The 18,119-nt window shown below is 33.5% G+C and overlaps 1 protein-coding gene across 1 annotated transcript in view; it reads left to right on the forward strand.

Moving 5' to 3' along the window:
• tkv (serine/threonine receptor kinase thickveins) overlaps positions 1 to 18,119 on the forward strand; it is a 69,927-nt gene that overhangs the window by 38,789 nt on the left and 13,019 nt on the right. Inside the window, exons 5-10 of the mRNA XM_085825019.1 lie at positions 3,504 to 3,642; positions 5,331 to 5,523; positions 6,117 to 6,308; positions 10,908 to 11,013; positions 11,821 to 11,996; positions 15,953 to 16,083. Of these exons, the coding sequence (XP_085681145.1) occupies positions 3,504 to 3,642; positions 5,331 to 5,523; positions 6,117 to 6,308; positions 10,908 to 11,013; positions 11,821 to 11,996; positions 15,953 to 16,083 (937 nt within the window). The remainder of the gene's footprint in view (positions 1 to 3,503; positions 3,643 to 5,330; positions 5,524 to 6,116; positions 6,309 to 10,907; positions 11,014 to 11,820; positions 11,997 to 15,952; positions 16,084 to 18,119) is intronic.

Raw genomic sequence — 18,119 nt, forward strand, 5'->3', positions numbered from 1 at the left:
CTTTTACCAGATCAATTAAACCCTCATAGGTACATTATGGAAAGTTTGGCAAGTTAGGAGATGAAGCATGCAGAAACTAGTGAGAGCACTGCTTTGCATATTGAGCAAATCTCTAATTGTTAGAAAAGATGTTTAAAAGAGAAGGAAATCGATATGACCAATTATCATAAGTGTAAAATATTTAATGCTACTTGATAAATTGCATAGTTTATTTTATTCTCAAACTTATTAACAATTATGTTAATTAATTCATGTTTAGTAATAATGCATACTACTTAGGGATCTATTTTATTTTTAGGATGGTATTACAAAAGTGAAATTCAGGCATAGATAATATCTTTAATTGAATTTATTCAATTCCCGTTTGCTCATAGGTCCTTAATTTTTTTCATTAATTGTCCTTAAAAGTACTTAATTTCCGTGTGCAAAAAAGTGTACGAACCCTGAAAACTTCTTTGCAGATCCTGCTACAGCTCCAGAACAAAAACTCTTTCTTTACATAATCTTTTTGATCTGACTGAAAATTAAAATATTAATTTTGGTATCTGTATTAATAATAGCCTGCAAAAATAATAAACTTAATCAAATTAAAAAGTTACAGAAGAAGGCATATTTTTTTGAGGAATTAAAAGTATCTGGAAGAATTTTATTTTTTTAAAAATATTGTAAATCCTCTAATGAGACTACAGTCAAAATAATTTCTGTTCTCTTAAATGAGAAAAAATAAATGAATGCATTATTTACAAAACGGGCAACAGTTACAATTTCTTTAAAATGTATTATTAGGCGATTTCCGGCATTACATTTTGTAAATACCTGCTCGAATTAATAATGCTACAGGAAGTGCTAGAATTTAAATTGTTAAAAAGGAAATTTCTTTGTTCTTTAGCCCCCTTTTTTCATTGTGTTTTCCTTTTTTAATATCAACAAAATCTTTATATGTGTCCCCCCTCCCAAGAATAAATTTACCATCAGTGTTGTAATATAAATGAACCAGCTGCAAAGTGCATTTAAGTTTGAAGGTTATATCTGAAATGTTGTGGATAAATAAATCCATCATGCATGCTATATAATTTTTAAACTGTGCATATAAATTCAGTCTTAACATTAAGAGTCAGCAAAATATACACCCCAAGATAGATATTAATCTAAAGCTGAAAATTTGCCAGAGTTTACTATCTGCATTTATTATAAAAAGGGAATTTTGATGAAAGTGCAGAAAAAGTTAAAAACTTCATTAATGAAATAAATTCTCTTCTCTACAGTATATTTTCATTAAAAAGCTTATTTTCATGTATGTATAAAAAGAATTGCTGTTAAATTTGCCATGCTGAAATTTCTGAAAAATTGAAATTTTGGTTGGTACATCCAAAACTGAACACAGGTTAAAGTACAGGTAGTTACAAAATAATATGAGGTGTTCAGACCCCTCTAGCGAGTAAAGTTTTAGACAGAACATTAATCAAATTTGATAGGCGTACATGGTGGACCATGATATTTCGATTTCAAAAAGAAAAAAAAAAAAAAAGAAAAAAGTTGTCACTGTTTACCAAATAAAATGCACCGATTTGCATCATGTTCTGTGGAATGCTGTTTGAGTTAAAAAGGAAAGGCGGGGAGAATTCTCATCATTCTGAGGCCAACTGCCTTTTGATTGCTCTTACTTTACGGGACTGTGCTTTGTTAGTGAAGCTATATTATTAGCAGAACGAGCATGCCAGTGTTGCCTTTTGTGAATTTCAGCAGTTAAAGAAGCTACGAAAATTACCGATAAGCATAACAAATTTAACGAAGCATGATTCAATGATTTGAAACTACAGGAACTCTAGCACAGTAACCAGGCTGGGGATGCAAAGCAGTTAGTAACAAATTGAAGAAATTGCAACTGCTATTGCCAAACAAGAGATGGCAAATGTACCGGGTACCAACAGTGCTTGGGCAGTATCCCGGGACACGCATATCCCATACTCAAAGGTGCAGAAATTCAAGAACTGCTCCCTGGTGATGCGCCACCCAATTTCATTTTTCATCGAGATTCTTAGTACACATGCAACATGATGGTACATGGCCATGACAAATTTTAAAGAGTGATGAAGCACACTTTCATTTGAACGCTGGTATTAACATATGCAACTGCTACATTTGGGCTTTGACTAATCCGCAAACTTATGTGCAGGAGTCTCTCCACTTGCCAAAAGTCACAGTGTGTCGATTTACAGTATTTCTTTTTTTTATCAGCGGTCTGTACTTTTGCAAGGAAAATCATGAAAGTGAACGAGTGACATATACCCTTACTCCTGAAAGGTATGCCGATATGCTAGAGAACTTCATGTTTCGACAACTGCAGCAATGAGGATGTCTCAATTCGACAATATTCATGCAGGATGGTGCACACCCCATATTGGACTGTGTGTATGTTTCTGCAACATTTCTCTGAAAGCAGAATCGTTACTTATACCCTACGGTATAGCCACTGAGGTTGGCCAATCTCAATCCTTTTGACTTTTGATTGTGGGGATTTCTGAAAGGTATTTTATATCGAGGGCATGCCTCTGATATCGCAACTTTGAAAGATTGAATAATGTTACAGGTAAGACAAATCAATTCTGATATGTTACAAGCTGCCATGGAAATTGTCATTCAGTGTGTGTACTTCTTGGGACATCACAATAGTGGTCATATTGAATCTAATTTGTAAGTAACAATTATTTGTTGTTAATAAAATTTGTTATTTGCTGTGTCGTTTGGCATTTAATCATTCATTATTTACACTGATAAATTTTTGCAATGCCAGAATTTTCCCTGGTGGCGGCTTTTAGTACTTTTTTTATTAATAAATTCCCATGTTCCACATTATATACCCATCAAATTGGGTTATGTTTTACTTGCTAGAGGGCTTCTAAACACCTTACATTATTTTACAACTACCCTGTAGTCGTAGATTAGGCAGTCAAGAATTTTCAAAATTCTACTCTAATGTATCATGCAAGCTGCAGTAAAAGATAAAACATGGTCTGAGCAAATTTAGCACAGTGTTTAATCATAATTACTTAGGAATAATATGGAATTAGCCTGTATAAGATAATTCTGTTATTAATAGAATACTCCTTTCTATTTATCTATCATTTGGTTGATCATGTATAATTGAACACTTTTTGTAATTTTTTAATATTTGTTTATATGTTCATAATAGAACTTAGTTGTGAATATGAACTGTAATTGATGATTTTTTGGTTGATTTCATTGTGCGGCATGGTATTTAAACATAGAAATGTTGCTTTAAATATTCATGGTTTAAGTACTCCCACTAAACCTTAAATTGTCAGTGATTAGTGCATAATGCTGAAAGGTTGAAATTCATTTTGTGATCTTTTATCACTCGCTGAATATTTTTCTACAGAATAAGAGTATTACAAATTAGAAATTTATAAAACTTTTTACTATTCTTTATATTAATGGAATATTTTTTTTTTTTTTTTTTCATACTTGAATACCTCTTACAGACTGCGAAACCAGAAAGAGAGTCGTAGAAGTTATATTGATGTTGAGAATTGTAAGAGTTATATTTGTGGTGATTCAATGCGTGATTTGATTGACAAGTCTGGAAATTCATCTGGAAGTGGATCAGGAATGGCTCTGTTGGTAAGCTGTTTGCTCATAAAATTATTAAAAAATAGTTTTTATCTTAATCATTTCTTCCTTCCTTTTTTTATCTTAATCCCAGTTTTCAGTTTTTTTAATTGTTTTTGTTTAGCATTTTGTGAAATTGATCATTAATGATGCTGTTTTAGAATTTTTAAATTTAAATATGTAAATGCAAATTTTTATTGAATTGTGACAATCCGTTATTATGTCTGAGTACATGGATTACTATACTTATGTTCTATTGAAAAATATCATCAGTTACATTTCTGCTATGCCTTTTTATTTTCTAAAGACTGAAGTATATAATGTAACTGGTGTTCTGTAATTTATCGCGTAAGTGGCACTGTGGAAATGGTAGCGTATCAGATTATGAGCAAAATATTGGTAATTTAATATTTTTTAGAATTTCAGAGATTAATATTTTCTTATATTTTACTTTGTGTCATGCAAAATGGTAGAAAATTATAATAAAAATTGTTATAAAATTCTCATATGGAAAGTGGGTTCATCATATTGGGTCATATAAAAAGTCTCCATGCTTTTTTGGTACATTTTTTGAACAAAAATTTTCTTTATTGAAAATCAGTTTTAATCAAGTACATATTGACCATTATTATCTATGACCTTTTGCCATTCTTCGGATAGCTTCATAATTCCATCGATGTAGAATTTCTGTGATTTATTGTCGAAAAACTTGGCCAAGGGATTTTTCAGTGGCGTTTCGGTCAGCCAAATTTTTTCCATCGAGAGTTTTGCAGAGATTGAAACAATTGGTAGTCAGATGGTGCAAAGTCCAGGCTATACAATGGGTGCATCAAAAGTTCCCAACCAAGTTCCGAGTCATAAAATATTCAGTTCAATTTGTTCCGAGTCATAAAAAATGTGCGTAGTTGCTCATTGTCATGATGGAACACAACTCCCTTTCTGTTGGCCTATTCTGGTCGCCCTTTCTAGACTGCTTTGTTCAAACAGTCAAGTTTTGCACAGTACAGGGTCAAATTGCTATTGTACCAGGTTGCAGCAGCCCATAATGGACAATTCCCTTCCAATGTCGAGATCGAAATTTCTGGAACGAAATCAAGCAAATCACTCCTGGGTCTTTTTTTCACTCATTCTCACCATACACTTCACAATTTTTTTGGCATGTTTTTACAGCATTCTTTTACAGAATTTCAACCTTTGTTATAGTAAAAAAAAAATTGCATAGCATATTTCTTCAGATATTTGACTCTCTGAAGTTGTTCTCTTGCTTCAAATCAATGTAAATTTTTACACGAGCAACAAATTAGAAAACTATCTTCACAAGCAGTGGAAGCTGAATGTCACCTTTTAAGCACATGTTTGTTTGAGACAATTGGGTGAGTGTTGCTGGATATATAGGCATCAATACTATCTAGTGGCAAAAAAGCACAGAAACTTTTTATGTGACCCAATATTTAAATTGATATCAAGTTTCTTAACAATATTTAAGAAACTTGAAGTTTTCTAGTAAGTTTTCAATTAAATATGCATATGCAACTATCCTTAAATTAGTATATACTGACTGCAAGCACTTAACATTATAGAATAATTTATTTTGCATTAATGTGAATTTTCTTGGTATGTTATAAATTTTTTATATGGGTAAAATTATTTTGTCTAAAATTTTCATTATTGCTACTAATTGTGGGGCCTTTTCTCTTCAGGTTCAACGGACAATTGGGAAGCAAATAGATATGGTTGAAAGTATTGGAAAAGGACATTTTGGAGAAGTCTGGAAGGCACGTTTACGTGATGAGTGTGTTGCAGTTAAAGTTTTCTTTACATCTGAGGAAGCTAGCTGGTCTAGAGAAACAGATATATATAAAACTGTCCTTCTTAGACATGAAAACATTTTAGGTATGAAAATCATGTTTATTTTACTTAGTGCTGGAGATAATTATCAAAATGTCAAATTCAGTTTAATAGTAATCATTCAGTTTTTAAGTTTACAAGTCAAATTGCAGTTTTTACATTAAATATTGTATGTTGTTTTAAATCATTTTGTTTTTGTAACAGTACTTTAACTCTACTTCATAAATTCATAATGATTATTATTGCATTTTTATATTCATTAAAACCAAAAAATATAGCATAAAGTAGAAAGCATAAATTATCATAAATTTTAGAAGAGTAGGGTGCACTTTATACATTAGGTCTGTTTCTGTGTGATTTGCTTCATGGTCATTTATGAGATTATCTCCACCCTCCATCAAAAAATTTGATTATATTCCATTAAATCTTCAAATCATTCTCTAGTAATTTTCAAATCATTTCTCTAGTAATTTAAGCATACTTGTGTAGTAATTGCTGTTTTTGTATGTAAAGAAAGTGCATCTTGTAATATAAATAATTATGTGTTTTTTTCTTCTTTTAATGCAGAAAAATCAATTTTTTTCATATATCTGTTTTTTTTTTATCTATTAAGCTGTATAAAATAACATATATTTCAGGATTCATTGCTGCTGATATTAGAGGTACAGGTTCGTGGACTCAGATGTTACTGATTACTGATTATCATGAGCTTGGCTCTTTGCACGATTATTTAAAAGTGTGCAAGCTAGATATACGTGCTATGTTAAAACTAGCCCATTCAGCCTCATGTGGCTTATCACATTTACATGTTGAAGTTTTAGGAAAACAAGGTAAGAACTTTATAATCAATATAATATCCCCCTCGCTATCAGTTTTCAATTTTTTTTTTTTTTTAATCACTCACACCTTTTTATGAGTACTAACATAACAGTAAGTAACACTTTTTGATTTTTTTTGTAAAAGAGTATATTAGTCACTGAGACAGTGTAACTAGAGTAACACTGTCTCAGTGACTAATATACTCTTTTACAAAAAAATCAAAGCACCATGAAGGAAATAGTTGTTTTTGATGAAATTGAATATGTGTATAGCTCATACACAGATAATAAAATAATTAAAAAATCAAGGTCGTAGTACCTGCTCACAGCTCACACTCAATGGGTATTGAGTGTTCAAATTAGTAGTTGGTCGAATTGCTCCTGGCGGCAATGCATGCTTGAATTTGTCGAGGCAAGGAGTGGTAGAGGTTCCTAATGTCATCCTGTAACACATTCTGCCAGGCATTTATCAGTCGTCGCTCCAGATCTGCGATATTTTGTGGTGCGGCCGACCATGTCCCAGACATACTTGATTGGTGAAAGGTCTGGTGACCGTGCTGGCCAAGGAAGAGTATCAACCACACAGAGACAGTCCAGAGATATGAGGCCTGGCATTATCTTATTGGAAAATGGCCCCAGGATGACATGCCGTGAAAGGTAATGTAACCGGCCGCGGCATGGTAGCAACAGATCGTTCAACTGTTAAAGATGTATAGAAGGTAACTAAAGATGGCTTGCTATTATAAGAAATAACACCCACACCATCACACCAGGGGTTACGGCTATATGCCTTTGTAAAACAAAGGCTGATTGGGACCGCTGGCTCCGTCCTCTTCAGACACAAACATGGTGGTCATCTGCTTCAAGTGTGAAGTGGGATTAATCACTGAACACTATAAGATGTCAGTCTGATGGCAGCCATGATGATCAGCTGCGACATCACTCCAGACAACTCCACTTATGTTGTGGGGTCAAAGGCAAACATCTTAAAGGCCTCTGTGAGCGTAACCCCGCCTCAGACAAGCACTGTAAGATGATGGACGGTACCACACAAGGTATAGACGTGGCTGTAGTGCGTTTAATAGTGGACAATGATACTGTTGGGGCGGTTTGGGCCTGGCGAACAATCATCCTATCTTGCCTCGCATTTGTGATCCTCGGCCTTCCAGAGCCTTCATTTTGTCCGCAATTTCCTTGTAGCAACCATTGCTGCCAGCATCTTTGCATAGCAGTGTCTGTATGCTGCAGGTGGGGCCTATTGCTCAGTATGACCACCCAGCTTCTCACAACCCTATGATGCTGCCACATTCAAAGTCATTTAGTTGTCTGTAAGGTCTTCGATATCATTATAATGGCATCTTTAGTTGTGTTGCAAAAATGGCTTATTTTAACCTCTTTTGCATAATGTCTCCTCCTTGAAATAATTCAAACTTTTGCATGAAGTTTTAATTTAAATGCATTATGAAGTATAATTACTCAATACATGAAATTTAGTTTATTACTTTAAGGGATATAGCAATTTTTTTTTCCTCTTTGAATTCGCCGCCACTGTGTATGTTACAAACAGACTGTTCCAGTCTTATTAATATGCAAAACCGAAACTCTAGATTACGTCATCTGGAAAGCAGTGTTGTGCTGATAGTTGATTGGCTGCTGTACTGTGACGTCATATCTACTACAGTCTGTCTATCATAAGAAAAGCTCTTGCCAGTTAGTCTGCAGCTGTCTTTTGCCGTAGAAACAAGCCTTGACCCATTTTCCGTAGGGGTGTCTTGAAGACAAATGATAAACCTTTTCCCCTCAGCCAACAGTTGCCAAAAACAAAATAACAATAAAGCAACTCTTGCTTTGCCCCTCTCTGAAATATACTAGCCTTGTTGCTATAGCGACTGGCGGGAGCTGTTCTTCCCGTAGGCAGACAGTACGTGTGTAAATATCTCGCATCACTCTAACTTTGTGCTTTTTGTTCTTTTTTCCATTTTCTTTGGGTGTTGTTCAAGTTCGCATTCGGAAACATTCTTGTGATGCATGTCTTCCAAGTTGAGTGGCTCATCAGTGCCGTGACTTTGTGCCATGTTTGTTTTAAAGGATTCGGCAAAGCGGTGATGTTTTTCAAGTTGTTGTTTCTCGTGAGCAACTGTGGTGGGTGGCATTTTTAAACACAAGTGTTTTCAAGGTCTAATTTTTCAGGTGCCTTCTTAGCCTAAAAGCATGACTTATTTAATCAAGTAAAATTCAAGTTAATCATTTTTTTTTTTTTTTTTTTTTTTTTTTTTCTGTGATATGTTTGTCACGAGTTTTTGAATGCCAGTATTCATGGAATGGGTAATGTGTTAGTTGTACTATTAATAGTGTAATATTCTTAAAGAAAACCCTTGGGGATTAATGAATAAGTGAAATTTAAGTGAAATTTTTTTTTCAATGATTTTGTTACAATCTTAACTTCAAGTTTCTTGTATTTATGAAATTTATTTTTATATATATTTTTGATAAATTGGTTAAGTTTAAAACTTTTGTCATCCATGTCTGCATAATACATAAACTTAAGGGTGTTACTAGTGTGATAGTTATTTCTGCTATTTTTTTTTTTTTTTAATGCTTTTTATAGCTTAGTACTTAAACTTTGTTTTTCGCGTCAAGTTGCTTTATGGAATTACAATGGCAGCAACAAAAAAGATAAATTTTCTGCCTCTGATACTGGTTTTATACTTTGTGAATTGTGCATTAGGAGTGCGCGCTTTGATCACAATTCCTGTTCATTTGCCTTGAAACTTTAATCATATGCATGTTCGATCAAGATGTTTTTGCATGCCAAATTATGTCACAATTGCAAAAGTCCTTTTTTGATGCTTAAATTTTTTTGCAAAAAAGTGTATATTCCAGAACTAAGTATAACAGCAAATATTATGCAAAATGGGTTATTCCTGTAACAAGTGCAAATGTGGTCAATTTTAAATAAAATGTTTTTGGAAGAAGGGTATTTGTTGATTTTACCAGCAGCCAATGATTAATCTCAAAGTTTGGTAGCATTTATCAGTGAACGTTTCGTGTGGCTGGCGTCGGTCCCTGGGGACTGGCAGTGAACTTTCCGTGTAGGGACCGGCACCGGAATTTTCATTTGGCTGGCGGCATCCCACGGGACCGACAGTATTAAAGTTAAAAAATAAATATAGTCTCAATGAAATGTGATCAAATTTAGTTTTAATGAAATGTATTGAAATATTCTAAACAAAAACGAAACGAAAAGGACAGCAAATTCGGCGCCGCACTCAACGTGTTAATTCACTATTCTACTAAGAATTTTCAAATGTAAACAAATGGCAGTTTCATTAGGCTTAGTGGCACTTAAACAACTTTTAAATTGTTGATAATTCTACAACTATTGCATTCATATTAACTAAAGGCATAAAAACCTTAACCAGAACATAAGAACAACATAATTCAATCAATCAAAACAAAAAAATGCTCAATTTACCAATGTATAAGAATAAAAACACTGTGCTCGCCAAGGCGGGTAATAGAATGAGTATGTACATATACACTTCGCAGCGTGCGCAAGGAATTGGAAGTTGATCTGTTAGCACTATCCTCATCTTCAGGGCAGCTGTTTTTAGTTTGTTCAGCTGATAATTCCTTATTAAATGTAGTATTTCATCTCGATGTACTTCGTCTTTGATATGATTTAAATCAAATTCCTTATCATTATAAATATCATGAATACACATCAAATAGTTTTCTGGTTGCAATTTTCTAATTTCGACTATACGTAATGTATGCTTTACGCATGCGCGCGTTGAAAGAAATGTTTAATAAAGTAAACAAATAAATATTAAGTTTTTTTTTTTTTTTTTTTTTGTAAATTTTGGTACCCTTTCGATCATAATTGCTCTTTATTTCATAAATTACGGTTTCATATTTTTAATTGTATAATTTCTTGCATGCCATCTTACCAGACTTAAATTGATGATCTATAATCCAGAAAAACCCCTAATCCGGAATCGCCAAAGTCCCAACGAGTCCGGATTATAGACTTTGTACTGTATATAAAATATATATGTGTTTGAAAGGCATGTCTTTTCACTTAAAACTCGTTAAAACTACATTGATGTCTATGCTTGCTGTTAAGAATCAATGTGCAGTGACATTGTGTAGCTTCTTGTTCAGATGAAGAGAAGGGTCAAAGCAGCAGATATCTCCTCAGAGAGATGGACTGGTCTTATGTTTTATATTCTTGGGTAGGTGACACTATTAAATATCTTTGAGTGTGACAAATTGATTTGCCACAAACTTCTAAATAAGCCTTAATAGTTGGTGAAATGGGGATAGAAAACATTTCTGTCATAAAGTGGAGCCAGTTTCAGAGGCAAAAAGATTACTTTTGGAGGAAGAAACAAGAAAACAAATATTTGAGGAGTTTTTTATGACAGTGAAGTAATTAATGTTAGTCTGTTAAAAAAAGTGGAGTAATAAAGTGGAAATCCCCAATAAAATTCTGCATTACTAAGCAAGATGTTATTCTCTTTAATCTGTATAACTTTTTCACCATATAAATATTCTTGCTCTGTGAGATTAATTGAAAATTGTATAATATATTTTTCTGTTTGTTTTTAGGAAAGCCAGCTATAGCTCACAGAGATATAAAAAGTCGAAACATCCTGGTAAAAAAGGATAGAACATGCGCAATTGCAGATTTTGGCTTGGCTGTTAAATATAAAAGGTGAGTATTATGCATGAAACTTAATAACTGAAATTTATCACATTCACAATTTATTTGTCAACTTGCAAGAATCACTTTTATATATAAAAGGGATGTATACTTTCAAGAAGTAAATAATTTGTTTTTTAAATTCTTTTATCTTAAATATAATTTAAAGCAGAGCATCAGTTGACTTTGTTTTTTTAGTTTTTATGCAGTGCTGTGTTCTCTTTTTCTTTTAAGTTTTATACTTTTGAATTAGTGTTGTATTACATCATATTAAATGTATGAAGAAGCTTTTCCCCCACACAGCTTGTTATCATGCCTAATTAAAGTTAAGTAAGATGAGATTAATTTATCTAAGCTAGATGGCATTTCATATGTAAAGTTGTAATGAAGTCATGTGGTTTAATTCATTATTTAAAAATAATATACCTTATTTTTGCTAAGTGAATAAATGTATTCATAAGCAATTTGCTATTAATTGCTGTTGTAGTATTAATTGTATAGCCATAATTTTGCAATTCTTTACCTTAGCCAATATGTCAACTAAATTTTTCCATTTATAGGGAGTTGCTTTGTGAAATGAATAGTTTTTCAGTTTCAGATGATAGCTTTACGAAGTCATATTTCCTTTAATTTTTACTTTATATTCCTTCATTTCCGAGATGCTTTCCTTTATTTCAGAATTGATAGTAGGGGGGAATAAAGATTTTGATTTGAAGCAAAAGAAATGAGATGTTAAGTTATACCTGGAAAATGTTTTTAAAGTAATTTATTAACAACAATATTATGTCTCTTTAAATTAATATTATTTTTTTAATGTAGTGATACAAATGAATTGGATATAGCATCTAATACAAGAGTAGGGACTAGAAGGTATATGCCACCAGAAGTTTTGGATGAAACACAAGACATCTCTCAGTTTAAATCTTTCATCATGGCAGATATGTACTCATTTGCTCTAGTTTTGTGGGAAATTGCAAGGTGCTGCATAATTAATGGTAAATATAAATGTGTGTGCCATGTGTGTAGCTTTCCTTTTATACATATTAAGTTGATTTAGTATTTTACAAGTATAAAGAAGTCATGTTCTGTTAACTACTCATACTGCTAGTTGCAAGTATTTTAATGACTTACGTTCTTTGTAGTAAGTACGTGTATATATGAAAGTATAAAATGTGAAAACAAACTTCTAAATTCAGATTAGGAATAGCCCCATAAGTTCTTGTATATGAAATATATTCTTACATATGTGCACACATATAGATGAAAGATCAACTATGCCCTCACTGGGATTCAAACTACAGATCTTATACTTGCTATCTGGACATGCTAATTACTCTCATCATGATTGCATACCAGGGAATGTGATCATTCCCACTTAAATCTGGCTGAGGAGAAGCACAAAATTGAGACGCCACTGCAGAGATTGTTAGATTTTTTGAAAGCACAGAAATATGAAAAGATAAATTTGTCCTCATTTAAATTCAAACCTTGAATCTTCTTAACTGCTTAGTTGGACTTATTAACCACTTATGCCACAAGGTTATATATACTCTTTTAGAATGTGATTATTCCTAACAGTATTGGTTTGCTGACTTTATCCCATTATGGTAATATAAAAAGTATAGTTACTTGACTGCTAATCTGTATTTGTGAAATTCCTTGAAGGTATTTATGATTATTTTCCTTTTATTTATTTATATAATTATTGATGAAATACATAAACATTTCAATTTAAAAATATTTAAATGTATCAGAAGTCATATACTATTAATGAATAGTTTTAATTAATTGTCTCTTGTAGTGCTGCAGCTTGTAACTGTTGCTCATAATAAGTTACTGAATGAATGTTATTAGTCAAGGACATTCACATTTTTTGTCTTTTAAGCAGATTTTATTCATATCTTATTATTGTTTTTTCTGTAAGTAAAAAGTTATTAGAAAAGTGACTTAAAAAGCATAATTTTAAATTTCCCCTTTTTTAAAATGAGAGAATATTTTAATTAAGAAGAAAAATTCTCAGAAAACTTCCATAAAATTATTTAAAAAATGTAATATACTTCATAAAGTGCTTTTCTCAAACAATGCTATGCTGGAAGTAATTTCATCTACAGTTATAAGTGTTTAAATTCTTATAACTGAAATCTGAATCTTTTGATGATTTTTTCCCCCTCATTTGTTTCTGATAATCTGAATTAATATTATAAGTGGTTTTGAAATGGTTTAGTTAAGTCTTGTAGCTTTTCTTATAAAATGTTAAAATTTTGAAAAAGTCTCAAAATATACATACCAATGATGATGATGATGATGTCGTGTCTATGACAAAGTGCAATTATATAGCTTCGAAGCTGTCGAAGACAGCTTTTGCAACCTCGGCAGCTCTATCAGTATACAGTAGGTCCATTGGGTCTTCAATGCCGATATTAAAGTCTGGCTTGGATTGCTGGGCAGCTAAAGATGTGATGGCGAGACAGTGGGATGTCATCTGGGCAGTGAGGACAAATGTTGGTGTAACTACGCTGTCCGTCTGCAGAAATCTTCATCCCTTTTAAGTGATTTGTCCTAAGTCTGGTTATGATAGTCGATATGGCTCTGTCAAAGTTCAATTCCGGGATGGAGTTTCCTTTAACTTGACCGATTAGTTTTTGGCTGGCAACTGCATTGGCATCAAGAGGGTTAGGCAGTTAGATGGCTGAGGAGAATCACGGGATGCCTTTGCAAGCTCATTGGCCTTCTCATTACCAAAAATATTTACATGAGCCGGTATCCATTGTAATATGCAGGATCTTTGGGCGGCAATGATTTTGTTTGTGAGCTCAGTGATCTGATGACTGAGTTTGACATTTGCCCTTCTGGATCGTTTGCAATGCTCATCTGCAGTCAGAGAAGATGATGATGCCCTTGGAACTCTGGTCTTCTTTAGAGAGAGAAATTTCCAGAGCACTTTTGATGGCGACGAGCTCGCATGTATAGTTGGAGGCGATTTTCCCAACAGGAATAATGTGGCATTTCTGCACTCTGTCTGGTCCGATGAAAAAGACTCCCACTCCTCCTCTGTTCAGATTAGAGTCGGAAGAGCCGTCTGTGTAGGCGATCGTCAGATCTTGAGTTAAGGTTGCGAGTTCCTCAATGGTATGGTCAGCCTTTTCTTTGATTATTGCGGTGGGATCTTTCTTGGTACAAGGCTGTAAGAGATTTAAATAAATTTTTGTTTGGGGGAGAAGGCACAGAATATTGTAAGGCTCTCTTTGGAAATTTTGAGAGTCTCATATTTGAGGTTGATATCATTTCTAATATCTTGGTCATGTTGGAGGGTCGAGGATCTCTTAAGCCTGCAATTGTCACTCCATGCCCTGAAGTTTCTACTTGAGATATGATGTTCAGCAAGGGTTTGTATTTTGTTGGTAAATTTAATTGTTATTAATTTTCTTCTGCTCTCCAAGGGGGCGAGGCCGCATTCCTTTTCAATTCTGATGTTATTCGTTGATGAAACAGCTCCAGTGATGATTTTAGAGGCCCTATATTGAACAGCGTCGATCTTTCATTTAACAGTAGGCCTTGCTGATGCCCATATGGGTGCTGCGTATTCTAGAACAGGGCTGATGATGGAAGTGTAAGTATTCTTGAGGGTTTTTGGTTTGATCCCCCAAGAGGCACCACAATGTCTTTTAAGGATGTTTAGCTTTTTCAGTGCTTTTATTGAAACATGTTCAAGGTGTTTAGAGAATCTCAACTCTGCATCTAGAGTCAGTCCAAGATACTTGGGATTAGAAATTTGTTTGATTTCAGAACTTAATAGCTTTCTAATAGGATGAAACAAGCTTCTATTTTTTTCTATCTGTTGAGAAGACGCAAAAGTTTGTTTTTTTCTGGATTAATTTTAAGATCTTTTGACCAGATTTCAATGCCTTTCATACAGATATTTAGAGCCTTTTGTGAGACTTCAAGATTTGAGTGGGTGTGCCAGACTGTAACATCATCGGCATAACAGGCAACTTTGATTTCTGTACTGATGTGGGGGGTCAATTGTATTCATGTATAGAAGAAAAAGAAGAGGGCTAAGAACGGAGCCCTGAGGAACTCCCGCCCGGGTATGGTGAGTGGTGGAGAAACTGCCATTAACCCTAACTTTAAAGCTTCTTTTTCTTAGAAAATCATTAATCCAGATTAGAGCATTAGATGCAATGCCTGTATCGTGTAACAAGTTGATCAGTATCTGCCTCCAGACTCTGTCAAAAGCAGCAGAAAGATCAAGAAGAACCATGGTGGTTTTCTTATGGGGTTTGTTTTGAAAGCCGTCAATAATCGATTGGCAAAGGTAGAAAAGCTGATCGATGGTGCTGTGATTGGCTCTATATGCAGTCTGATATGAGTACAAAATGTTGTTTTCTGTGATCCAATTCATCAGCCTAGAGTGAATAATGCGCTCCATAAGTTTGCACGGAATGCAGGTGAACGAGATAAGTTTGTAATTAGCGCAGTTACATGCAGATTTTCCAGGTTTTAGGATGGGAATAACTAGAGTTCTTCCAGGATTTAGGTAACTTACCAGAGCGCCATGAGATATACCAATAAAGGCTGTCATTTAATTAAAAATCAGAACAGAAGTAAAGTGGGTAATTGTATAGTAGCATTTTTAAAAGATCCATCATTTTTAAGAATATCGATATTTAATAATAGAAAATATTTTCCATTATTAGTATTATATGTATGAAATAAAATTTTAAAACTCTTAATAAATGGAAAATGGTTTTATAATTTGTCAAATTTAATCTTATGTTTTTAATTTTAAATTACGGATTATCTTTTAGGGAAGATTAAAGTTATTTTATATTATAATTTCTTGTTGTCTTTAAGTTAAAATTTGTAATACAATTTTTTTAAATCTTTGTTTTTCTCTCTTTGTGGCATAATTCGAAATAAATTTTTATATTGTATTAAATTATTTTTATAGGAATAGTTGAAGACTATCAGCTTCCATATTATGAGTGTGTACCTTCAAATCCCAGTTTTGAAGACATGAAGAAAGTAGTATGCATCGATCAGAGAAGACCCTCCATACCAAAACACTGGAGTCATAATGAAGTAAGTGGAGTTTAGAAAAATTCTTATGTTCAAAATGCAGTGTGGTTTCATTCATGTGCAAATTCTGTTTCTACTTTCTGATAAATGTAATGGAAAAAGCTTATAAACAAATTACATAGTCTGCAAATGTCCAAAAAGTCTAAAAATATTAAGTATGTTATGTCCATATAAAATATAAATACATGTTAATATATTTTTTTATTGATTATCATAAAGTAAATGCAGATCTGTTTTTTTTTTGGAGGGGGGGTTAGTTCTTATCATTCTTATTACATTATTGCTAATCTTAAATAACACAGTTTGCATATAATTTTCATCTAGTTGTACTGCCATCATTTAGAAAGGCAGAGAAAAGTCATGTCATTTGAAGTAAAAGTTGAATTAATTGATATGTACTATAGACTTTTCAAGCATTTCATTTGAGATGAAACTTTTTTCATTTTATTTTCCATAACATTTATAATGCTTCATAACTTACAGCTTATTATTAATCTTGGTACTACCAGGCATCATTGTGTGAATGAATTATCTAAGTAAGCTGTGTGAGTAAAGTGCACTATTATAAATGTATCGGGTTTTAACAAAAGTTTCCCGCCACCCCAAATATCGTGTGCACAGTTTGCGTTAGCCTATTTAATCATATTTTGTCAAACAATTTTTGGCATTTGAAAGAAAGAGACTTGCTTTATCATTAAGTATAAGGTATCTTAATTAGAACTATCACACTACCAGATTAGATTAGAACCATCATTTACTTCCAGTTCTGTTGCAAAAAGTCAGCTACAGAATGTCACAAAATCATGTGTATAGCTTTAGGTACTAATGTATGACACTGTGAATGTTTGGTACCGAAAGTCCAAAAACAAGGAGTATGACATTCAAGAAGCAGAGTGCTCTGGCTGGCTTACTGATGTTGACGAGGCTCACATGTGAGAACTTCTGGAAGGTCAGTATGCAACCACTCTAGAGTTTGCTAAGGAGTTAGATGCTAGTGTCATATCCATTTGTCGTGCTATGCATTGCATAAACTTGACATACAAGTTCTATCATTGGATGCTGCATGAGCTCGAGCAGATAAAGACAGACATGTTCGGGCTTGTACTAATTTGCTTGAATATCAACGCAAGGACAAAATTCTGGACTTTAATGTAACTTGTGATGAAAACTGGATTTACTTCAACAACACAGACTGAAAAGGGGGTTGTTCTGCCCCTGGTGACCTTGTCGACAGCGTCATAGAGTGCAGTTTGAATAACAAAGAGATCATGCTTTGTATGTGGTGGGATTGCCGTGCTATTAACCACAAAGAATTTCTTCAAAAGGTAAAACCCTCAACAGGACGGCCAAAATGGGGTTGATCTGTTTTTGGACTCGCAGCCACCAAGTTTCTTTGCCAAAGGCTTGAAAATCTACCAAACCTTTGGCAGAAAATCATAGATTTGGGTAGTGATTTCTAATCGCTTTAAAGGTACCGCTTTCGTATTCCCCCCCCCCCCCCGGTTTTTGGCACAGCATTTTCATTACAACCAGATATATATACATGTGTGTGTTATATGTAAAATATGAGACAAAATTATTAAACTTAATTAGAATAAACTGGAAATAGGCCTTTAAATTCATAAAATTTAATTAATTACATCTCCACTTCAAATATTTGCTTTGCGCCATTCTGCCGCATGTTATGTCACTCTTTCCCTGCGGTTTCTGCATATTGCTGTAAACTTTTGTCCATGCTTCGGATTAACACAAACACTTTATGACTACAAATATGACCCAAGTTAGTGCGCATTGCTTTTTTCTAACCCTCTGTTGCTTGAATAGACCATATCTCTTGCTTCACCTTCTTTCATTATTATCTGAAATGTAAAATTCCCCTATAGAAGTTGTGAGGCATGTTTAGGACCCCTATTGTTGTACCAATTTTAAGAAAATGCATGTCTGAATAATTGTGGAATTAAAAATGTTTTAATGTTGTGATTTTCACACCAGTCATCATCTGAGCAGTGGCTTTCTCGGCCATAATTAAATAGTGTTGG

The sequence above is a fragment of the Stegodyphus dumicola genome, chromosome 1 (genome assembly GCF_044657685.1).
Source record: "Stegodyphus dumicola isolate Sdum_Otavi_A_Nest chromosome 1, ASM4465768v1".
Classification (NCBI taxonomy): Eukaryota; Metazoa; Arthropoda; class Arachnida; order Araneae; family Eresidae; genus Stegodyphus; species Stegodyphus dumicola.